Consider the following 26,390-nt stretch of genomic DNA (forward strand, 5'->3'; position numbering starts at 1 on the left):
AAAAAAAAAAAAAAAAAAAGAATATAGAAGCAGTGTAAGGAGACAACCCAGTAAAAAAGAAAAAATTACCAGCTGTTCCTCAGTCAATGGACCAATATGTAGAACATATAAAAAATTCAAAAAATCAGATCCACCAAATTCAAAGACCTAATACAAAAATGGGCATGTGAAATGAATAAACATTTTCCAGATAAAGAAGTACAAATAGCAAATAAATATATGAAAAAGGGTTTGACATCTCTGGTCATTGAAGCAATGCAAATTAAAACAACTCCTAGATTGCCTCTCACTCGAGAAAGAATGGCTATCTTCATGAAGCAAACCAGTGACACATGCTGGTGAGGGAGAAAGGGAATCTTTCTCCATTGCTGGTGGGCGTTTAACTTGGTACAGCCACTATGGAAATCAGTATGTAGATTCCTGAAAAAACTGAAAGTAGAGGTTCCATTTGAGGCAGCTATTCTCCTTCTTGGTACCTTCCTGAAAGATTTAAAAGCATCACACTACCGTGATCTTGGACGCCCAGGTTTATAGCAGCACAATTTGCAATAGCTAAATCTTGGAAACAGCCCAAATGCCTATCAACTGATGCATAGATACAGATGTGGGATTTTTTATACAGTGGTGTGCTACTTAGCCAGAAAGAAGGATAAACTTGAGACATTTTTAGGTAAATGGATAAACCCTTAGATCATATTGTTAAGTGAAATAAACTGTACACACATGTTCAAATATTACATTGTTTCTCTTGTGTGAGAAACCATGAACATAAGTAAAGACTAAAATCAATGATAGATATTGGGTAGCAGGATAAAAATGTTCAAATGGAAAGGAGAACGAGGGAGGGATGAGGTAGAAGGAAGGAAAGGAAAAGAGATGTAAAAAAAAGAGAATATAAGAGAAAAATGGAAACAAAACTTTTGTTAATAAGAAGGGGAAGAAAGGTTGAAGGAAGGGCTGAAGAATGAGAAAAAAAGAATAATTAAAATATATCATGTACAGGTACAAATGCACTGTGATAAGTGCAATCATTATGTATATCATGGGTACCAATAAACTTATTTTTTAAAAAAAATTGAGTATGTAGGTCCATGCAAAGGCCCTGTGTTCAATCTCCAGTACAACAAAAACAAGCAAAAAATCAAATAAAATCTCCTTCATTAATGATTGAAAAAGTCACCGTTAGAGTAGCAGAAGTAAGTGTGGCTAGACTTAGCATAGGTACTTTTAAAAATGAATTTATATATCAAGAACAATAAAGCAAGGTTGAGGGTGCAGACCAGTAATAGAGCATTTGCTAAGCATGCATAAAGCCCTGGGTTTGAACCACAAAAAACAAAGAACAATATGTATTTACCTCAAAAGCATTTGTTAACTTCTACATGGATGAAAAGTCAAACTGAAATGTGCCATTTAGAGCTCACAATAAATATTCGCCATCTGAATAACTTTTGTTAATCTGTTGATTCGTATTTTTTTGTCTTGAGACTCTGTATCACTTTGAATGTTCTTGCTTTGATTTGTTTATGTTTGTAATACTGGTATGCTGCTACTGTTCTATTTCTTTGTTTGTTTCTCATTTGCTACGCTCTTTAAAACGAAAGAAAATTTGTTAGTGTATGCATTTTATACTTCCCAAAGGAAAGCCCTTGGTATTAAAACTCTTCACATTTATTTATATATTTCCTTCAAGTTTCTCATAAACAGTCCTTTAATAGAATAGGTAGACAGTATGTTCTATAACATGGTGTCACTGCATTCTTGAGAGTCTGTAAAAACATGCTGAGAATATATTGCTGTAACAGATTACTCAGAGGAATGAAACCTTGAAGTACAATAACTAACTAAATATTTGCACATATACAAAGCCTAGAAGAGAATCTAATGTCCTGAAACCACTTAAAGAAAATAAAGCCAAGCCCACATATCTACAGCTCTTAGGTATAAATGTTTCTTTTTTTTCATTGTGTTAAAAGTGTTTTGATCTAAAAATTTACACTGGCATAATCTTCTGTATTCCTTTTTTACTTTTAGTCAACAAGCATGATTAGCATTATTTTAAGTGATAGTACAGACATAAATTTTTTCTTTAATTTTTACACCATTTTTAATTTTTTCTAACAATTTTGTTTGCATAGATAACTGAGGCCTACAATGATTAAACTGCCCAATTCACACATTATTTTAATCAAAGACAAAATTTGAACCTAAGCTTTTAAAAAAATATTTTCTCATCTACTGTGCTATTCTTCCCATATAAAAAAGTCATTGATTGATCTTAAATTATTGATTAACAGTAAGTCTAACATTTTGTGCCCTCTTCTGTAGCCTACCCATTGAAAACTAGAAGATGAACAGTTCTTAAAGCAGCAAATTTATAGTTTAATATGGCTGAATTTAGGGCTAATAATGAACATATTTCATAAATAATATGAGATAGGTTCCAACCTGTGAAATTCCTAACCAAGTAAAGTGGATTCAGTCTTGGTAAAATCTATTACTTCTCATTCCAGATGAGCTCTAACGTTGTCATTATTTATCAGTAAAAATTAAGGACATTTACATTAAAGTTTGTCATCGCGTGTGGTCGTGCAGTCCTGTAATCCCAGCACTTGGGAGGCTAAGGCAAGAGGATCACTGCAGGTTTGAGGCCGGTCTGGGCTACAAAGTGAGTTCAAGACCAGCCTGAACTGCATAGTGAGACTCTCTCTCAAAAAATCAAAACAAACAAAACAAAACAAAACACACACACACACACCCCCCCACACACACACATTAAAGCTTGTAGAGTTCTTCTTCAGGGAATGTGTTTCTCACAAACATTTCTTTACCACATATAGGTCAAAAATGTAATGAAAAATATCATGGCTGGATTGCAACAAACCAACAGTGAAAAGATTCTCTTGAGCTGGGTCCGACAATCAACTCGTAATTATCCACAAGTTAATGTCATCAACTTCACCACCAGCTGGTCTGATGGCCTGGCCTTGAATGCTCTCATCCATAGTCATAGGTAAGGATGCCACTGAGATGTTAAATAATTTTGTAAGTATTAGTTTATATATGAATACTATAATTCCAGATTATTTCCTAATATTCCCACATGTTACATATGATGACCACGTTGATCTAACTACTCATTAGAATGGATTTATTAAGAATGTTCTTCCATTGTTTATTCGATGCATCCTGTAGTTCTTGAATGTTAAATTTACTGGAGTGTGAAATTGATTATGATGGAGGGAAATGATCAAAATTTTTGAGATTGAGACTCTAGAACATCCAGGTTTTACTCTAAATTTATTGAAATTGAAAATAGTCTTTTTGTACAAACAAAATGTTCATATGAGCCTAAAAAAATGGTTTCAAGTTTCATGCTAGTAGTTGTAGTAAAATTGTTTACCATCATTGGATAAATAATACAGAAAGATATTTATTTTATGTTATATAAACTTGGATAGCAATTACTATTAGTCCCCATATATTTTATTCTGTTTCAGCATTAAAAGAGCCTTTGAGCATCTTAGCAACTGAGGTAAACAGCAAAAACACAATCAATTGTGTGATTCAGTGTTCAGAATAGGAAAAGTAATAATTGCTCTGGAACAGCAAAACAATTGCTATAAAGCAAGGGAGAGTTGTACTGCAGCTCTTCATAAGGATCAAATATCCTTAACTACATTCCATGAAGCATTATATTTCCTAAGATGACAAAATAGTTGTTTCCTTTTCTTGTACAATAAATTTAATAGATGAATTAATAACAAACAAAAAAAGGCAAAAATGTTGGAAATATATATCTCTATAGAATATATGCTTTACAATTTATAATACATGTACACATACAACATGTATAGTACTATGCCACATGTACCATATCATATATGTGATATATATACATACATGTATGTATGTGTATTTACATATATGTATATGTTACTGTATTTGTTCTAAGAGATATCTACTTTAGAGATTATCATTAGCTTATCACATTTGCCCAGCCTGAGTCAAATGCCTTGCTGAAAACAGAGCTGAAAGGGCCAGGGATATAGCTCAGTGGCACAAGTGCCTGCCTGGCAAGCGCAAGGTACTGAGTTTGATTCCCGGTACCAAAAAAAAAAGGTTAACAGAGTTGAAAATGCCACAGGAGTGTACCTTCCTTGATATTCAGAGCTAGTCATCTTTTCTCACTTTGACTTGTCCGGTTTTGATTTTTTTTTCTTTTGAGGCAGCTACAGTTTCATATGCATATCTTGCTTCTGTAAACTAATATCACAGTACAAGTGTTCATCAGGGTAAAGTTCAAAATAAGGGCAAACACACTTTAAATAAGCATCTTTGTTAGGAGTCATCCTCCAGCTAGGTTTAACTAACAACACCCAAACAGGGTTTCTGAGTCAATGACTCAACAACCTGATTTCAGAAAGGAGGCAGACTCACACGCAATCAGCACTTTAAACGGTGTTAATAAATTGCTTTTCAGGATAGGAGACAGTTTCCACAGCTTCAATATAGTCAAGTGAGAAGGAATAGAAACGTTCCTTCTGCATTAGGAGTCAGGGCTCATTTATGCAGCCACATGTTTCTCAGAAAGGGGCAGAGAAAATATTGATCTTGTTCTTCATGTACACATTTGCAGATGAACAAAAATATTGAGGATCAGGTTATGCAGTCCTTGTTGGCTGTTTAATATTTTCTCTTCAAGTGGAAGGCTTGAATCCTACAAGTATGGGAACACACTACATTTGTTAATATTCTGTTTTATGATTACAGAATATATTTGCAGGTAATACAGCAAACATACCCTGACTGCCCTGTCCCTGACCCATTCTTTTTTCTCAAAATATCTTCATTTATATGACTCCTCTGTTGTACTGAATGAATCATCAGTAACTGTTGCTTTATACATTACATGGTTACTTTTCAAGGTGTTCTCCACAATTGTTCAGTGCTCTTTCATGAATCATCTGATTGTTTGTCTTTGACAGATGTTCATATTGTTTATATAAAGAAAAACAGTATTTGAACTTTCTGTTCCAAGGTGATTGTCATTGGTCTGCTTAGGAATGTCATGACGTGTCCTGATTTGGATAACTGAGTGACTAAGCTATATAGAACAAAGGCATGTGCTTAATATAGAGCACAGAGACTGACAAAGGGCCTTGGAAATTAGAAGTTTTGTGTTAAAGCACAAAGTGCAGTGCAATGCATTTGAAAAGAAGCCAGATTGTAATTTTATAGGAAAACCCAAGCATAACTGATTGAGAAATACACAGGTAGGGTGGGGGATATAGCTCAGTGGTGTAGCTCCTGTCTGCCAAGCATGAAGTCCTGAGTTCGATTCCCAGTACCCATATAAAACAAAAAACAACAGAAAAGAAATATGTACGTAAAGTTGCTATAATTTTAAAACTGAGGTTAAATTATCTTCCTAATTGATTATTTTATTGCCACAGTAAGTACACTTTTGAAAAAAAATCAGATATTAAAGGTGTGGGGAAAGGAAGAAAAAAATGAACATACGTTTATGACCCAAATCTTACTCCATCTCAGTCTTTTTCTTAAATTCAGCTGCTGTCAAATCTACTTTTGTCCTGATGGTTATAGTAATATGTATCATATATTTTTATTTCTTTCTGAAATGAATTTTAAGACTATATATAAGTGAATATATGAACTCAACAATTGTACATAAGTCTACATATATATTCTCCCCTCTCATGCCCATCCATATCCTAATTTAACTGCTTAAAGTGTAATCCATTTTCCTATAATTTAACTTTAAATGGTATTGACATAGCTCTATTGAAAAAAAATGCCCATGCAGTCTAAAAAGTACTTTTGAATATTTGATATTAAGAATGAGGAAAGCAGCACACTTACATTTAAATTCTCTTTTTCTCTAACTCTCACCATATGTAAAGATTATTATTACATAAATATGAGCAATATCTTTTCCTTTTACATCTGTCCTTTAAAGATAGGTGTTTTTGGCCTGGATCTATACATGGAAAACATATTTCTATTATACATAGGTAACCTTAGAACATAGTAATAATAGCTAATATTTGTAAATAATTACTATTTTGTAGACACCATTTTAAATAAATTATCCCTTCTAGTTCTCGACCTAGATATTACTTTTATCACTATACCACAGCTTAGGAAACTGAGGCATAGAACTTTATATAATTTCCCTAAGACCATTTGGCTAATACCTGGTAGATCCAAAATTTGAATTTCCTAAGTTACAAAGTCAGTCTCATTTGAAATCAGGTGATCCTGGGCTATATATTCTATTTGGAGTTGAGATCTAGATTAGCACATAAAGCTACATGGCTTTCCTCTATAGTTGGATAGTTTTGTAACTTTTGCGCATTTGAAAATCAGAGATATTTTCCAAGATGTGGTAAGAGAAACGTGTAATGCTAGTAGTTCACGAAGATGAGGAAGGAAGATAAAACTTTCAAGGCCTGCCTGGGCGACTTAGCAGTTCTGTCAAAAAGAACGTGTGCAGAATGTTGCTCACAACAGAGGTCCTATGTTCAATCCCCAGTACCACAAAGAAGAAGGAACCAAGGCAAAAAAGGAAAAGAAATCCAGATATATAAAACAGTAATTAATAAATGAATTTTAGTCATGTCAATTAATTAGGAGCCATATGTGCACTCAGTGTTATTGCCAAGTGTGTCTGAGGCTCTGGGTTTGATCCTCAGCACAGCATAGAAAGATAGATTGAGAGAGAGATAGATTCACTTTTTTTTTTTTTTTTTGGTTTTTCTCTGGTACCAGGAACCGAACTCATGACCTTGCGCTTGCCAGGCAGGTGCTTTTGCCGCTGAGCTAAATCCCCAGCCCCTAGCTTCACTTCTAAAAAAAGATGTTTTTAGTATATGATTGCCATACATAATGAGCACATTCGTCATAAGAAATTTGTACATATACATAAGATTTTAATTTATATTAAAATTTATATTTTATTAATATTTAATTTATATTATGTATGTATACATAATATTTTAATTCTTTTTTCCCATTGCCATGATCTCCCTTCAACCTTTATCCCCTCCCCATTTATAAAAGCTTCTAATCCCTTTTCCTTTCCTTCCCTCTCTCTCCTTGTTCCCATTCCCATTTGGACATGTTCTTCCTACTTCCTGATACCTATCTTCCATTTTGGGTCTCATTTGCACTTCAGGTCTCTCACATAAGAGAAACAATGAGATATTTAAACTTGTGTGTTTGATTTATTTCACTTAGAGATATGGTGAAGAGGTGCACCGATTAGCCTAACAATGTCTCAAGTGTATTCTTCTTTATGGTAGAGTAGTGTTCCATTGCACATAAAAACACATTATTTTTTGGTCTATTCATTGGTTGATGGGCATCTGGGCTGTTTTCAAGATTTAGCTATTACAAATTGTGCTATTATAAACACGAGCGTACATAGATCACATTGGTATGATGCTTTTGACTCATTTGGGAAGATACTAAGAAGGAGAATAATTGACACAAATGGAACCTTTACTTTTAGTTTTTTGAGGACTTTACATACTGATTTCCATAGTGGCTGTACCAGTTAGACTCTCACCAACAATGGAGAAAGGTTCCTTCCTCGCTATAGCCTTGCCAGCATATGTCACTGTTGATTTCTTCAAGATAGCCATTCTTTCTGGAGTGAGATGCAATCTCAGCATTATTTCAATTTCCATTTCTTGAGTGATGTTGAGAATTTTTTTCATATATTTGCTGTTTGTACTCCTTCATCTGAGAAGTATCTCTTCATTTCAGATGCCCATTTCTGGATTGAGTCTTTAAATTTTGGGGATCTGATCTTTTGTGTTCTTTATATATTGTAGACATTAGTCTTTTGTCTGAGGAATAGCTGTTACAATTTTTTCCCATGCTGTGATTTGTCACTTTCCTCTGCTTGTGGTTTCTTTTGCTGTGCAGAAGCTTTTAAATTTAATATGATCCCAGTTGTTGATTCTTTGTAATATTGCCTGTGTAATAGAGGTTTTTTACATAAGTTATTTGCCTATACCTATTTCTTCAAGAGTTTTACCTATTCTTTTTTCCAGGGATACAAAGAGCATGGTACTGCCAACAAAAACAAAAACAAAACAAACAAAAGCAAACTTGAGAATTATTAGCACAGAGTAGAAGATGCAGAAACAATCTTAAGCACACTCAGCTTATTTATCGCTGACAAAGGGGCCAAACACCTTCACAGGAAGAAAGATTATCTCTTTAATAAATGTGTTGAGAAAGCTGTCTTTCCACATGCCAAAGATTAAACCTAGACCCATACTTCTCACCATGCACTGAACAAAAATTATAATGGATCAAAGATCTAAACATTAGAAGATACATTCACATTTAATGAGAAAAGTAACCTCGAAAGCCATTCAGTATAAACCTTTTTTCTTTAAATGAGCTTGCCTAGTAGGGGAACAGTTTGGTCAAATGGAATTTCAAACATTTTTGAGAAATCTCCATACTAATTTCCATAATGTTTTTACCTAAATCTTAGAAGTGGCCTATATGTCTGTCAACAGATGAATGGATAAAGAAAATGTATTTCTATATAATGGAAAACTCCTCTGCCATGAACAAGGATAAATTTGAGTCATTTATAGGAAATTGAATACAATTTGGCACAAGAATGTCAAGTGAAATAAATCAGAAGTATAAGCTTACATATCGCATGGTTTCTCTTATATGAGAAACACAAAATATAAATAAAGAGGAAAATAAAAGGTAGATGGAATAAAGGAAATAGGAATAAAGGAAAAAAGAAATAAATAGGAATAAAATAAAAGAAATAAATAGGAATAAAAAAGGAAAAGGAGATAGATCTTTGCAAAAAGGATGGGGATTAAGAGGCAGAGGGATGGGAAGGGAGGGAAGAGCAAGGGGATTAAAGCAAGTAACTAAGATGTGTTATGTACATAGAGCAACTGCCCACAAAGAGGGAAATCAATATGCACTGCAAATGTGTACTAATAAAATAAAAACTGAAAAAAGTACATGAGAAAGCCAAAGCCCAAACAAATTATGGAGCTTACATTACTTAACTGCACAGTCAGGTGGTTAGGGGCCAAAGTGAAGTGGAAGGAAGAGAGGGAAAAAGATTGGAATGAGGAGGCATTTCTATATTTTCCTCATCATGCTCATTTAAGCTTGTTTATTGTTCTGAATGTAGAAAAAGGTTTCCATACATTTTCGTATATATTCTTTTCCACTCTCATTGCATAGAGATAGGAAAATACAATGATGTATATGTTACATACAATGAAGTTAAAACTTCCCCAATTAGGCCAAAATGTAATTTTTCTTCCTATTTGTATGATCCATCACTGAAGGTATTTTCCAATTTTATGAATATTTTAGGTTCCCAAAGATTTTTCACTGCTTGTCAAAATTTACAATAAATATGAGATTGCATTTTAATTAGCTTGCCTGTAACTGTACAAAAATTCTGTGTATTAGTTAGGATAAAAGTAATTTTAAAAGAAAAGAATAAAGGGAAGACAAGTGAGAAACATTTGTACTTTCATTTTGGATTATGACCTTTAAAGGTAACTCGTTATCCAACCTTGGACTTGGTCTCTTACATGCCCTGAGTTCTTATTTTTTTCTATTTTTACTCTTCCACTCTGCTCTTCCTTCCTCTTCCTTTCCCAGGTCCCTTTACAATTCCACAAATTCTACCTCCCTTTTCCCATAATCTTTTATTTTATTCTTTATTCATATTTTTGGCTCTTCCCTTAGAAACAAACCATGCAACATGTAACCTTCTGTGTCTGATTTACATCATTTAACAATATGGTGTCAAGATATATCCATTTTCTTAAAATTGACTGAAATCTTTCCTCATTCATAGCTGAGTAGAACTCCATTTGGAAAATATATCGTGGTTATTTTGTCCGTTCATCTGGTAATAAGCAAATAGGACACTTCCATAATTTAGCTATGATGGATTAGCCTGCTCTGAACACGGGAATGCAATGTGTCAGTGTAATATGGTGACTTTACCTTTCTGGGAGGATACTCATAAGAGGTCTAACTGGGTGAAATGAAATTTATATGTGTACTCTTTTGGGATTTTTCCATACTGATTTTCATAGTGGTTTTACTAATTTCCATTCCTACGAACCACCTGGAAGGGTTCCGCTTTCTACTCAATTTCACCATTACTTATTGTTTTATGAGCACTTGACAATAGACATTCTTACTCTAAGAAGATGAAATTTCAGTGTTGTTTTTATTTCCATTTTTCTAATGGCTACATACATTTTTCACAGATATATTGGCCATTCTTCATCTTTTGCAAATTGCTTATTTATATTAATAGTTCATTTTGATTGCATCTTTTATTTCTGAGGCAGGATATTTTTAAAAATTTCTTTACATTTTAGATATTAGGAGCAAGACAAGGGTGTCCTCTCTCAGCGCTCCTGTTCAATGCAGTACTCAGACTTTAACCAGAGCCATCAGGCATTAAAAAATTAAAAGGATTTAAACAGGAAAAAGGTAAACTATCCTTATTTGCAGAATACATGGTCTTTTTGATTCAAGATCCAAAATACTGGAGCAGAAGATTCTTAGAGCTAATAAACAAATACAGAGAACTGGCAGGATAAAAATTTAACACGAAAAATCAATAGTTTTCCCATACACTGAAGATGAACTCACTGAGAAAGAAATCAGGAAAGCAATCCCATTCATCATAGCTTTAAAAAGTTAAATACTTTGGAATTAACCTAAATAAAGAAGGGAAAAAAGCATAAAATGGAAACTATAGTACTCTTTTAAAAAAGAGATGGGGAGGACATTAGAAAATGGAAAGGCATCCTCTGTTATTGGACAGGCATAAACAATGTGAGCTAAATGGCTATATTACCAAAATGATACATAGATTTAATGCAATTTTAATCAAAATATCAACAGCACTTTTTCACAAAACTAGGAAAACAATTCTAAAATTTATGTGAATCAAAAAGAGACTTAGAATAGCCAAAACAATTCTGAGTAACAATAATAAGGAAAAAGCATTACAATCTAGAATTTCAAGTTACACTTCAAATCTACAAGAATAAATAAAATAGCATTTAAATGGCACAGAAGCAGATATTTTGGCCAGTGAAAAATAATAGAGGGTACATAAACAACAACGGCCTCCATTTTTGACAAATGGGCCAATAACACATACCGGAGAAAGACAACCTCTTTAACATATGGACCAGGGAAAACTATTTAAACACAAGCAAAATAGTGAGTCTAGATCTGTATATCTCACTCAATATTAAAATAAAATCAAAATGAATCAACTATCTAAATATAACAGCAGAACTACTAAATCTACTGGAAAAAAATCTGGTGAAACTCTTAAAGGCATAGGCAGAGACAAAGATTTCCTGAGCAGAACCCAAATTACACAATAAATAACACCACAAGATCTAATTTCCAGTTTCACAAGAATGAACCAATGGGATTATATCAAATTAAAAAGATTATTCACAGCAAAGGAAACAATCAACACAGTGAAAAGATAATCTACAAAGTGGGTGAAAAATTGCCATCCTGAATTCTTCAGCAAGCATCCGTTAACAGATCCATATTCCCTAAAACTATATATATGCACTTGTATTTGCTATAAGGATAGGTATTTGTCTGAGTAAAAGTTACACAACTTTCATCAGGTTCTCAAAGATGTCTGTGATCCAGAGACGATGGAGAATCATTGTAGTAATGATTATCAATGTTGTTAGTATAGCTTGTAATTCTTAAAAGCCAAAGTCGTATGCATACTCATCCCAGGCCTTTCTAACCATGGCTCTCACCACTTGGCACTCAGAATCTCACAATAAAGCCAGGCCTTTGAGTAGCTTGTGATTATCTAACAATATTCTGCTTTTTCCTTTGTTTCTGCAACAGTCACAGAATTTTAAATTTTATTCTCCAATACTTTTATTAATCCAAACCCAAGCTAACTTTTAAGCCTCAAACAACTTTCTTGAGCTCTTCAGATTTTAGAATACCTCGTATCTAATTGTAGGTGATTTTTTCATATTTAGTTTATTTTTATATATCCATTTTCTTTCTCACTGGATTTTTAACTACCATAGGATAATCATCACCCCTCATAATCCTTTGTGTTTTCGGTATTATCAAGTAGAATGATGTTCATATATTATATTTTCATCTATTTTCTCATGAAGCTGACAAATATTTACTGAGCCCCTACTATATTTCAAATAGAGTTTCTAGTAGTGAACAAATGTGCAAAAATTTGATATCTCTACTCACATTCAGGAGATAAAGAGATACAATTAATAAAATTATATTATTGGTAAATGATAGTAAGTGCTAATCAGAATAATATAACATCTTTAAGAGGAAGGAAACAAATGTGGTAAGATTGATTTGGGGCTTCAAACATTAGCAGAATTCACATCAGGAATGTGATTTTTGAGTAAAAACCCAAAAGAAGTGAAAGGAAGAGTATGCTGATGTCTGGCGAGCAGAATTTCAAGCAGAGGGAAAAGCAAATGCAGGAATCTATCTCGCCTCTTTGTGAAATACGAGGAGTAAGGCAAAAAATAAAATCAGAGAGTTATGGTCTGAGGAGCCAGACCATGTTGAGCCTTGTAGATCATAGTTAAACATCTAAGTTTTACTTCCTCTGTAGTAGAGATTTTATATAAGGACAAGATGAAACATTTTAGCAGATCATGCTGGAAGCCCTGATGAGAATAGATTAATAAGGACAAAGGTGGGAGAATGAGGAGCTGTTATAAAGCTAGTGCTATAATTCATATATTATACAATGATAGTTTTGACTCTGGTGATGGCAGTGGGAATAGTGTGAAGTGATCAAGTCCTGGGTGTAGTTTCAACTATGTGAGACCGAGTCATAAAAAAGCACTCGAAGGAATTCCTACCATCTTGGTTAGCGAAGCTCTGTATTGTTTCTAATTTTTTTATTGCTTTTTATTCTCTTTAATGGTTTGATCAATCTTGCATTCCTACACCTTTACCAGGTGAGCAAATTCCTTGAAGACAACAATATGTAATATAACAGCCACTGTTAATTCCTAACATTTTGTTTTGAAATCCTGTATCGTTTTTATTGTTTTGTGTTGTTACGTTTTTGCCTTTGTGGTTATTTTGTTATTTTTTATTCTCTTTAAAATAAAAAAAAATGACTACAAGGGTTTTCCATTAAAAACTACAACTTTGAACTTGTTAATTCTTGAGGAGTTGGAAACTTTAAGTGAAATAAGGGTTTTGAAGAATGTGATGGGTTATGTAGAAGAACCACAGTTCTGAACACGAGATTTCTGATTGAGTACAGATACTGAGTATGTAGTTGAATCTATTCTGGAGCTGAGAGAAGAGATGCAGTATAAGTTTTTAAACCTGGATTACCTGTAAATGGATGGTTGTCAAGTCTATGAGATTAGATGAGTTTAACTCATTTTTATTGTTTGTGAAGTATAGCCGATTATTTACTTCCTTTGGTATTTATTCTTTTCCAGGTTTACTTATGTACTATTGACAAATAAAATCAAATATATCTAAGGTGTACAGTTTCTCAATTATTTTCAATTATATTTGTGAGTTCTTTAAATAAGAAATATTTTTGAGGGAAACATAATACTTAAAAGACTATGGACCTTGCTTATCAACCAGAATTCAGAATGGAAGTGTATCTCATGGAACTCTCTAGATTGATTTATATTTGTATTTGTCTGTGTGTGTATGTATTTCAGGCCAGATCTGTTTGATTGGAATAGTGTGGTTTGCCAGCAGTCGGCCACACAACGACTGGAACATGCATTCAACCTTGCCAAATGTCAGTTAGGCATAGAGAAACTACTCGATCCTGAAGGTTAGTATATTTCTGGGCTACCAGTATTTGCAGTATAATTTGTTTGTTTGTTGTTTTGTCTAAGACCTGACATTAACACATATTAAGAACAAAATAGGGGCTGGGGATTTAGCTCAGCGGCAAAAGCGCCTGCCTGGCAAGCGCAAGGTCGTGAGTTCGGTCCCCGGTACCGGAGAAAAACCAAAAAAAAAAAAAAAAAAAAAAAAAAAAAAGAACAAAATAGAAATATATGTACCTTATGTTTTCCTATATTCTAAGTGTACTTAAAATATTTTGTCTTATATTATGTCATACAGTGTCCCCATTTTAATTCTTAAACTATGAAAACCTAATGCTGAAGTACAATTCTTCATGAAACAAGCAAAAGCCTATAGAACATGCTTTGTGGATGAAACATAACTGCACTTGCAGCACTGACACCAAATAATTATAAATAGTTAATATTGTGCTTATTCTACCAAGAGATTTCATAGATTGATAAGCTATAATTAATTAGCTGCCCCTACCAATTTCTTTCATATACTTTATAAAAGGCAACATGGTTTACTATTTAAATCGGGAAAACTAACCACTTGGAAGATACCAAACTATAGTACAACAGCCATTGATAATAACCTACCACTTTTGTCTGTAACTCACTATTATTTGCCTATTTGTTTTCCTGAGAAACTATCTTGTAGATGACAATATGTAAAACAACAACCATTGGTAATTTCCTACCACTTTGTCTGTAATTCAGTAAGCTCCCCTATTAGTATGTTATCCTTCTTTTACTCTTTAAAATAATAATAATAATAATAATAATAATAATAATAAACTAAATTGGGAAAACTATTCCTGGCACTGCTTCTGTTATAATTTGTCACTGGGGCAGTCCTCCATTTCATCCTTATTTATTTTCTGCTTCTTCAGTTGACCGGAAGCACTGTACTGATATTTTTCTTACTTTAGTATTATTTAACCTTTATCCATATCATTCTGGTGTTAAACAATCTTACCTTCTAGACATGTGGATTAGATGAATAATGGCATCCTCACCTCTACTCTTGCTCTGGCCTATGAAAAAGTGTATGTCAAGACAACTTCTATGAAATCACAATCCATTTTTACTTTGCTGAGGGCTGTCACACTCTAAAGTAGATGTTTGAGACACAGTAGAATTGATATCTGCAATATTACAGAAGCTGCTATTTGAGTAGTAATTGTGACATAGTAGAAGCAGATTATTAGTTTTTGGAATATTGAATCAACTCCAGAGTAGGAGATCATTAAATTTTGTTGGTAGGTTCTATTAAGAAAAGCTCAGAAGTGACTTAGAAGATAGCCTTTTGAGGGTGAATTTATCATCAACCAGGGTCTAATCTTAAGTGTTGCAAACCTACTAATGTGACTGCATCAAGTAATCTAGAAGATCTGTATTGGGGAAGTGGGCAATTAACCATAAACGGTCTCAAAAAGCAATGTATAATCAGAATAAAAATTCAGATATTTTGTATCAGATACTTACCACAAGAAGGAAAATACTCATATCTAATTGACCAATATACAGATCATACCCAACTGTTGATGGTTCCACTTACACTTTTTTCAACTTTAAAATGGTGGAAAAACAACATGCGTTCTGTAGAAAGTATAATCTGAATTTTTGATTTTGACCTTTCTTTTGGGATAGTGACATGGTGGTTGATCCTTTCTTGTAATACTGGGCACACTAGTGAGCCATAGCTCCCGGTCAGCCATACTGTCATGAAGGGAAACAGCCCATACTCTATGGTGTGCTGTTAGGATGTTTGATTGGTTAGGATTTGAGAATACACTGTTTATGATGCCTGGGCTCAAAATGAGGACATTACACATGGTCGGTAAGCATTCTGTCATTGAGATATACCCTGAATCACAAATGCAATTTTATAAAGTTATATTAAACTTCTGATAGATTTGTTGTGATTTAACCCCATCATAAATTAAGAAGCGGGGCTGGGGATTTAGCTCAGTGGCAAAGCGCCTGCCTGGCAAGCGCAAGATCGTGAGTTCGGTTTCCGGTACCGGAGAAAAACCAAAAAATAAAAAATAAAAAATAAAAAATAAAAAAAATAAATAAATTAATTAAGAAGCATCTGCTCTTGTTGTGTGTTGTGGGGAGAGAGGGGCACGTGCATGGTACCGGGAATTGAGCTCATGACCTTGCACTTGCCAGGGAGGTTCTGTGCCACTGAGCTATATCTCCAGCACTGCTCTTGCCTTGATAAGCAAATATATATGGGAAATTATATTACAACAAGAAAAATTTGAATGTGTGGGATTAAATTCCTTAGAAATATTTCTCCTCTGGATAATGCAAGGCTAAGAACTGACTCCTGTAAATCTTTTTTCTGCTTCTGAAATTAATCAACATCGCATCTTCCCCAGTTTTTAGCTCGATGGGAGAAACTGTTTGAGCTGTATATCCTCATTTTGCAGCATAAGTGCACTCTACCTCACTATTGATTCTGGTTGCTGGTTTACGTGATTTTCTCTTACTCTGGTGGGGTAGAGAGAACAGTTGTAATGACAATGTGAAGTCTAAAAGCTGAAGATAAGATCTTTATTCTATGGATTTGAAGGAAAATCCTGCTAATGCTTTTGTAGTCCATTAAATTCTCATGTGGTGATCAGTTCCCATTATCTGAGGTATATGCTCTAGTTATTTTTGTGTATACCTGTATGCCCCATCTTCTCATAAAATAGTAAGAGTAGGTTTTAAATAGATTTTTTCCAGGCTGAGGGTGTGGGTAACTGATGGAACATTTGTCTAGAATGCAGGATTCACTAGGATAAATCCCTAATAACTAAAAAAAAATATAAATAGCTAATATGACCTTTGAAAGTTATGGCCCCTTTTGAACCAGAACAATAGGGGTATCTTAGGTGGATATACACATCATAAACAGAAAGTAGACTGATGAAAACACAAATAAAAATGAGTCATATAAATAATGTATCTTATGACATGAAAACCTGATATACCTAACTGCACACACTTCTACATAAGACTGTATGCTGAAATGTACATTGTATAGGCTTTAAAGAAAACCACTGCAAAATCTTAAATTTGAGCATTTCATAATCAAACAAATATAATATGAAATGTGGGCTTATTAAGCCCATAACACTGGTTATAGTTTTACGTTACCGATAAAATCTCGCATCTGAAACCTTTTCTATTTACGGGCTCCATTTCAATTGAAAGAGCCTTATGTCTCCTAAAAGGTTTTATTAAAGTTTATTATGACTGTCAATAAGATGAAGATTCAGTACAAATCCTATGTTATATTTTTAGATATCTGTCATTTTCTACTTGCCTGTTAAGACAATATCCAAATATACCTTAAACTTTATTGCACAGTATTTTTCAAATAATAATATTCACGATGATTTCAAAGTAAATATAGGAATTTTAATTTTCTGATTCATTATTCACCAAGACAAAGTATGCTCTCTTAGCCTCACATGTTTAGAACACTTTCTTCAACGTATGTCGTGGGGGACAATCAGATCCATGAACTACTTTCATGCGGTTTAGTAATTGCCACTGAAGAGTTCATATTTTTATTTAAGCAAGTACTGGCTCTTTAGCTTATGCTACACCATGTCAGCTATTCTTCAAAGTAATTTTCATTTCATATCTATATGCCCCTGAGCAAGTTAATGAAACATTGTATTTTATGTTTGGGAATATTTATATTATTGTATTATAGAGGCTAACATCTGCTAAATAATATTTTCAGAGTTTTAAGCATATGCTCTATTGACTGGCTTGATTTATAAATTAAAAAGTCATTGAAACAATTTTCATATCTCACTTTCATAGATTTTTGAATGCTTTCTTTGGCCTTAACTGGTATTTTGAGACCTGAGATTTTAAGTGGAACTGCCTTTTAAAATAAGTAGCAGTAGCCATTAGCATAAGCCATTTCGGGAGCTGTTTGTAGCATGCTTAAATGTTAACATAGGCAAAAATAAGTATATCGAGGGTAAATGATTTAATAATTTATTCATCTTTATTGTCACACCTAGAAAAAGTTTATAACCTTGAAAATATTTCCTATTGTGAATCAGACAATGCACGTTGTATCATGATTTCTCTATAAAATACACATTGTACGTGTTCTGTGGCTTATATACACATTGTTTCCCTGACTTTCAAACAAATTGGTTTGTTTACCAGTCCACAAACAACTTTATATTAAGAGAGTGCTTTGTCAGCTTTTCCTTGTGAACAACAAAGTGAAGATTCTCTCTGTAAAGGAATCAAAAAAAATCAAGGCTAAAACGCTCTGCTTGTTCTAGATGACTTTTGCACATTTCTGCAGAAAGCCATTTCCGTTTGTAATATGCAATCTGATATGGAAATGTCCTTACTTATTTCGCAGAGTCACTTTAGAATGAGAAATGAATGGTGACAGTTAAATTTTACTAACAACAGCAGCAACAACAACAACAACCAAAGAACACAAGGACTTGAGAGGAATTTTTGTATCCTCAAAATGACATTTACAAACCAATTAGATTGTGGTTTTAATACACTTCATTTTGACTTCGTGAGGATGGTGACACAGATTCTATTTTCTGCTTGGCTAATCCCTGTATCACTCTGACTTGTTTTTAGAGGCTTATTTTCCAAGAATTAGTTCTGTCTATTGGAAAGTTTTGCTACCGAAGCGCATGTTTCAGGCTTAACTTCGCATGCAGACAGGTTTTTAGTTTTCAACAACATTCAAGGAAAAATATATAACATTTACTATAAAAGACAAGAATGTCTTTAAGGTCTCCTCTTTTGAGTTTGATATGAGAAAGGACCATTATTATTTTTACCCATCTTTATTGCAACCACCATATTTGACACCATAATGACAAGAAATATCAAGTAGTTAAGGCAAGTTAAAAATGAAAAGGTTACACTATAAGAATGCAGAATGGGGGCTGGGTATTTAGCTCAGCGGCAAAGCGCCTGCCTGGCAAGCGCAAGGTCGTGAGTTCGGTTCCTGGTACCGGAGAAAAACCAAAACCAAAAAAAAAAAAAAAAAAGAATGCAGAACGTTTTCTATTGTTTAAAATAACCATAAATTTATGAACATGAACATTCATTTGATATAATTTACATTGATCTCTGTAGAATGATTTTAGAATACCTTGTTTTCAGAAAATACAGTGGGAGTAGAATATACTGACATTCTTCTTGTGTATGGTATTTTAAGTGGAATAATATATAATAAAATTACCAGCCATTTTGGAGCTAAATTCTCTGCTTTCCAAAATTTGCAGATGCATGGATTTCTTTCATGCCATATATTTTTCCATATATTACAATTTAAACAGTGCATATATGAATAAAAATGGCCATTTCCTTTTTTTGATTTCAAAATAACCTATATAGAATATACATTACCTCATACTATTTTGTATGATTGAATTATATATTATCTCTGGCAGAGTCATTACACATATTACTAACCTTTATCTAAACCTTAATTCTGAATTTTTCAGAAGAACAATTCTTAGTGTAGTTATCCTGCTATGCAAAATAGAAAGTATTATCATCTCCTTATACAGATATGGTAGTATCAAAATAATGTTCCTATTATATCAGCAGGAGATCACTTTTTCTAGGGTTTCTTTTTCAGAGAAACATTAAATTTGATCACTTAAAACAAACAATAAAAACAAAAATAAAGCAAATAATAAAATTTAATAGTGTTAAATGTAATAATAATGAAAATATGTCTTAATTTTGAACTTTAATAAATCACAGTTGAAATGAACAAAACAGAAATGTCATTATTGCATTGGCAAAGGAAAGGGATACATTGGAAAGTTTACTGTTACCATCTCATATGCTTCATGTACATTTAGGACAATCTTCCAGCAAAGAATTCAGAAAATATTGTGTCATAGAGTTTAAATATACATTTTGTTAGCATTGCTTAGAGGTGAAACTAGCACGGACAGGTAATGAAGCTATAAAAGACTGATGGCTGCTGAGGAAATCCAGAGAAATGTGATTGTTTCTAGCTTGAAATATCATTGGAGGCAGGGTACTTATTAGAATATCCCTGATAGTTTTAAGTTTTATCCTGAACTTTATTTTTTACAGTCTACTTATGCATGGCCTAAAAGATGGCATACTTAGTTGTGATTACTCATTGCTCTTTTAATTAGTTCTAGTTAAAGAAAAGTGTACCATGGTATCTGGGGGCATCCTTAGATCTATCATTGCTACCACAGAAAATAAATATTTATGGGCAAATGAAGTAGTATTTTGTACACGAAAGTAAGACATAGCAAAATAAATAAAGAAAACCTGTCTACTTGGGTAAAATATACAAATAAGATAATATTAATATATTAGTATAAAAATGAGGATAGGTATCTCTATCTGGTGATACAGGTGACTTGATTAACATTAAGATTTTAATGTAACAATCTCCGGTTTTCTAATGCAGAACACTAAATTGCTTGTCATTACAGAATTAAAAAGAGATAGATATGGGAATTCATGTTTCCCACAACCCTGGAGGGGGTAGGGGAAGTAGGGAAGAAAAGTGAGAGAAGAGAGGAGAAAGAAACAGAAACAGAGACAGAAAAGTATACATCTGCTGTCGATTTTTGATGTCTTGTCTTCTACATTATTTTCAGCTCAAGCACCATACAAAAAGCAATATTTTCTGGACAATTTGAACAAATCACTACTAAATCACTACTCTCTCTCTCTGAAACTATTTTGAAGCTATTTTTGACCTGCTTATCCACTTTAGTTGTATGGGTGACTGAAATAAATGGAGGTAACTCTTCCAAATTCAACCACTTAGACGGGGGAACCTGCAAAACACAAAATATATCTGTGTCTACATGAGCTCAATACAAATTTTATACTTCAACTTTGTAATTTTACTAGCCTTTCATATTCTTTTACGATTTGCCAGTTTGACTTCGTGAAAATTACACAATTTATGTTTCTTATCCCAACTATGAGCTGATAAGTTAAAATTAAATAAATAGCCAATGGAGTTGTTTTTTTTTTTTCTTTTATTACATTGGGGAATTTCAGTAGTATATTATACCTTAATCATTTTGGATGTTTCTATAAAATATTTGTTCAGAACATTTGAATAAATTACTTGCCTATATAAAAGGGATTTTCTTCTGAATTATCCTTGAGAATTTGTTATAGAATTTTTTAAAGTGGAAGAAAATAATGTTCTAGGTCCTGAAGTTTGCAATGAATGATTTTTAATTAATTTTAGAATATCAATAAATTATTTTAGTGCAACCAATGTTTCTAATGCTGAATGATAAATAGAAAATATCTTGTGAATGGTGCACCCAGTTACATCATCAAGGAGTTCATAAGACTATTAAAGAAAGTACTTAAAAAATATATCTTTGATCTTTTGTAGTTGAATTTCATAAAACTGAGCTATAGAAGAATAAATAAAATAGTAAAAAGTTTAAGCTGTTAAAGTGTTCCATACTGCCTATCTAGGTTTTTTAAAATTTTTTTCACAGAAGGGTGTTCTTTAAGGGAACACATTTTGAATATTTAAATAATGATAATAAAATGGCATAAAGAGTTTAAAATTTCTAAAGTAGTTTTAATTAAGACAAAGATAATATTCAAAAGTAAGGCATATTTTGCTGATATTTGGAAAATTGTAATAATTTCACAATCTTTAAAATGGAATTAACCATGTCTGAAAAACAATTATAAGAGATATAGAACCTATAGGGCCTGGGGATTTAGCTCAGCGACACAGCAGCACCTGCCTTGCAAGTGTGAGGTCGTGAGTTCGGTTCCAGGTACAGGAAAAAAAAAACAAAAATAACAATGAGATATAGAACCTATAAATGAAAATCTAAATACCTTAGCAGTAAAAAACTAATATAATATTGGTACATATATTTCCAATTACATAATCTGTATAAAAATGTTCCGGTCATTTAACAGCTGAAAAATGAAATGGAAAATCAAAATGTGTTGGTTTAAAACAACACTTAGAATAATAATAAAAAGAACTGCAGTTCTGGTTGATACCATTTAATTCTTATGAGAAGGCAATTTAATATTCATAGCAATAAGATTTAGTCTTTATAGGAGGCCAGAAATTTTACAAATTGACTTATGATAATTAAAATAATAAGTTCCAATCTTAGATTACTTGTTTTGTGATAAAGTTTTGAGCTTAATAAGTCATGTGATATCAAGTTGATAGATGAGAAAAATATTGTAGCTATTAAGTGACTGAGAAGTTGGTGGCTTATTAAAGAGGGTGGCTGAGACTCAGTGGTTTTGCATTTTATTTATTTATTTATTTTTTATTTTTTTATTTTTTTGGTTTTTCTCTGGTACCGGGAACCGAACTCACGACCTTGCGCTTGCCAGGCAGGCGCTTTTGCTGCTGAGCTAAATCCCCAGCCCCGGTTTTGCATTTTAGAAAATACCAGTTGTCCTACAATATCACTCTTGTGAGATATTATTTCAGTATAGCTGAACAAAGTTTGCCTCCAGTTGAAGAACAGTTTTCCTCAGAAAAGATTTTTTCTAACTTATCAACGGTAGTAAAATCTCAAATTTACAAAATTATTTTTGTTTAAAAAAAAATACTTGGGGCTGGGGATTTAGCTCAGAGGCACAGGGTCTGCCTGGCAAGAGAGAGGTCATGAGTTTGATTCCCAGTACCGGAAACAAACAAACAAACAAACAACAAAAAACAACTAGAGTCTAAGTAAAGAGACAATATTCTAGGTAACACGTTTTTTAATCCTGTTTCTTGAACACAATAATTCTGGGGCAGTTTTTCCTGACTTTACAAATAGAAAAATTGAGAGGCTTTGGTTAGCTTTATTAAAACCCAGATCACAGAGTCAATGAATAAATGAGCTGGAATCAAATGTGAGTTTATAGCTTCTCCACGTCCATCTTACTTCTAACACTCCTGTCCAATAAAACTCCCTGAAGGAGCTTCATGTAAATGTTGTGTTTTGAGCTGACATTCTGATTATTTCATTAGCTTTATGAAAATTTTGAAATTAGAGCTGATATTTTTCCATTGGTCTGAGTTGTGGCCCTGACACTATCAATCCCTAAAAGCTTACCACATGCGATATAGTACAGCTAAGGTAAAAGTGACAGAACAGGACAATTGTTTCTGTGAAATATGCCTTTTTAAAAATCTAAACAGGAGCTGCGGATTTAGCTCAATGGCACAGCGCCTGCCTGGCAAGCGCGAGGTTATGAGTTCGATTCCTGGTACCAGAGAAAAACCAAAAAAAAAAAAAAAAAAAAAATCTAAACATATCTCTGTCATTTTCTTCTGAAGGGGTGACTAAACCTACTGATCAAATCTTTAATTACTGGGTCATTGCTCATTGCTAATGGTCTTGTTAATTAGACATGGTTTATTCACTACATGAAATAGAAATAGAGTAGCAGTCATGTAAAACTGGCTAACAAACTTTCTCAAGACTAAGGAACTTGCCTTGTCTCCAGTATGCATAGCTCTCTTTAGCTGTATTGCATCTCTCTCTCTCTCTCTTTCTCTCTCTGTCTCTCCCTCTTTCTTACTTGCTTTCTTTTTCTTTCTCTCATCATTATCCTTTTCATCCCTTCCTCTGTTTCATTTTCTGCTTACTACTTCCAGATCTCTGTATGACAGTACACGGAATTCCACCAAAGTGTCATCCAAGTGTGTGCAGAAAGGGTCCTTGACTGTGATCTTTTACATACTTTTTTCTTTTTTGTCTCCCTCTCTTAACTTGATCCTAATTAGTATCATTGTGCTTTGTCATCTGGGATTTAATAATGTCTTTTTCAGCTAGTGAGAATATCTTTCATTTGAACAGCTGGCAAAAATATCTTACTCTAGAGATATTTCCAGTCATAAGTAAGGAACAGTAAAAGAAAAAGATAAAAAATGTTTAAAGTAGCAGTAAAATCACTGCTTTCAGAGTATAACTTTGTGATTGCATAAATCCATTTAAAATAAGCAAATGATTTAGTTAACTTCACCATCTATGATATTAATGCCACCAGTGGGTTGGTTTAAGTGCATTCCATTTGGCTAGGAGTAGTTTTGTCAGTCTATATGTCAACCTGACATGTCTTTTAGTGACAGTTGATAATGGACTAATGAAAAGCTGAGTTTTTAATCTCATGTTTAAAGTTGTTCATTTAGACTGACACATGAGCCAACTTGTATAAAATAATTATAAACCCACATATGTACACAGCCCCCACCCCCACAGGTTGGAGCACTGTATTTTTAAAAGTTAAATCCAGTGCAGTTAATCACCTTTAATGTTAGAAAAAGCTCTTTAAATTATGTTTAAGTCAACAATTACAAGAGACATTGGCCTATAATACACTTCAGGTTCTTCGCTATTTTGAGAACTGTAGAAAAGCTGCTTCTCTATAAAGGTAACAAATATTGCCAACAAAATATATAAGGGAGGACATCTACTTATAAAGCTCAGAAAACAATTTATTAGGAACACTGGTTTTTAGCCTTCGGTTCTAATGATTGCCTCCATCCTGGGGCTATTTGAAAGGTGATTTAATTTGCCTCTAAACACATGGATGAGTTCACTGTACTTCTTTTATTTTCTCCCTGAATCAACTATATCTGCATTGACATCAAGTGCTTTGATTAAGAATCTTTAAAATAGTAAATACATATTATAAATTACTTTAAGCTGATAATTTATAGCTTTAAACATTGATAAAATAAATTGTCAGAACTATTTATAATAAAATAATCGAAGATATTTTCAGATTTAATTTTAATGTAAACTATATCTGGATATAAAATGTGATGATATAATTATGCAATATTTTGTTTGATTATCTTATGTTCCACAAGCAAATGATCATTTAAACAAAGATCCTCATACAGTTGTCCTCTGTCACTTTTCTCTAGATCAGTCAGTAGGGCCATCGACTCACTCACATGCTCAAATTAACATTTATTCTCCAATCCCAATCATTCTAAAATTTCAACACTTTATGCTTCCTTATTGTTTTTACTTTTGGAATATATTAAAAAGTCACTCATACTTCTTTACCTCCAGAGCCACCACTCCAGTTCATGTCATTCGCATTTCGCTCAGTGACCACACAGGAAGATTTTGTTAAGTGCTAGCCTTACGTCCATTCAGGATTTTCTCCTATTCTTTCTTAAGCACAATGATGCAGAATCATGTTTACTCATTTCAGTGCCTTAGCATTCCATGTTCCAACTGTCTAAAATGGTTCTTTCGGGGCTGGGGATTTAGCTCAGTGGCAAAGCGCCTGCCTGGCAAGCGCAAGGTCGTGAGTTCAGTTCCCGGTACCGGAGAAAAACCAAAAAAAATAAAATAAAATAAAAATAAAATGGTTCTTTCACTCTGCATTTCATGACAGACACTGAAAGATTAGGTGCTTTGTAGATTTAACCATGATCAGAATAGCATGTTTTTTGGATCCTAAATATATATATTTAAACAATTCTTTGTCATTTGTTTTAATTAGTCTTAATGTTACTTCATATTATACATACAGAGTTTGAGGTCTGGTTTTCCTTTGATGATCTGATAATTCTTAATTATAATATCTTGTGCCTATGTGAGAAATAATCCTCTTTTTGCTTTAATTGTTTTTCACTAGGGATCAAACCTAGCCTTGTGGATGCTGGGCCTGTGCTCCTTCATGAAATTCCATCCTCATTGTACAGCTTTCACATTATTAACTGTATGTAGATAGGTGGCCTGGTAAATTATAGTTTTGTATTTAACCTACCTTAGAAAATTGTTACTTTTGCAATTTTCAGTAGAATTTATTCAAAATCAATTTATCTTAAAATTACTATATTGTTATTTAATATTTTAAAAGAGGATGAAACAAAAGACAATGATAAATTTCTCATCTTGGAGACCACACGTGGATGGAGATGAGTGAGATATCAACAAAGGGATCATGGCGTCCTTTGAGAATTCCATGTGTTTGTGGAATAAAGAACTAGCAGAACACACACACACACACACACACACACACACATAATTTTATTTCTCTTAAGTGTATTTCAGATGTATTTTATACGTATCTTGAAATCTTCAGATTTTCCTCCCATATTTGCGCTGGTCTTTCATAAGCTGTACTGCTTTTTTGTGTTTGCATGCGTGTGTTTGGACGTGTAGTCATCTGCACAGCTTTTCAGTGCACAGAGATAGGGAATAAGTGAAATAAAGCAGGGACCGGCCAAAATTTGGCTGCAGAAAAAGGAATTGACACATTCAAAAAGACTACGAAGGTAAGAGAAATTCTAGTGTAGGTAGGGGTAAAAACATACAGTAAAATACTCTATTCATTAAACTACACAATTAGTATTTACTGGGGCTGGGGATTTAGCTCAGTGGCAAAAGCGCCTGCCTGGCAAGCGCAAGGTCGTGAGTTCGGTTCCCGGTACCGGAGAAAAACCAAAAA

At 33.3% G+C, this 26,390-nt stretch overlaps 1 protein-coding gene across 1 annotated transcript in view; it reads left to right on the forward strand.

Annotated features, from left to right (window-relative positions):
• The window catches only part of Dmd (dystrophin), a 2,013,932-nt gene that overhangs the window by 385,964 nt on the left and 1,601,578 nt on the right, over window positions 1-26,390 (forward strand). Inside the window, exons 6-7 of the mRNA XM_013507710.1 lie at window positions 2,841-3,013; window positions 13,779-13,897. Of these exons, the coding sequence (XP_013363164.1) occupies window positions 2,841-3,013; window positions 13,779-13,897 (292 nt within the window). The remainder of the gene's footprint in view (window positions 1-2,840; window positions 3,014-13,778; window positions 13,898-26,390) is intronic.

The sequence above is a fragment of the Chinchilla lanigera genome, unplaced genomic scaffold, assembly GCF_000276665.1.
Source record: "Chinchilla lanigera isolate Chin_1 unplaced genomic scaffold, ChiLan1.0 scaffold00134, whole genome shotgun sequence".
Lineage (NCBI taxonomy): Eukaryota > Metazoa > Chordata > Mammalia > Rodentia > Chinchillidae > Chinchilla > Chinchilla lanigera.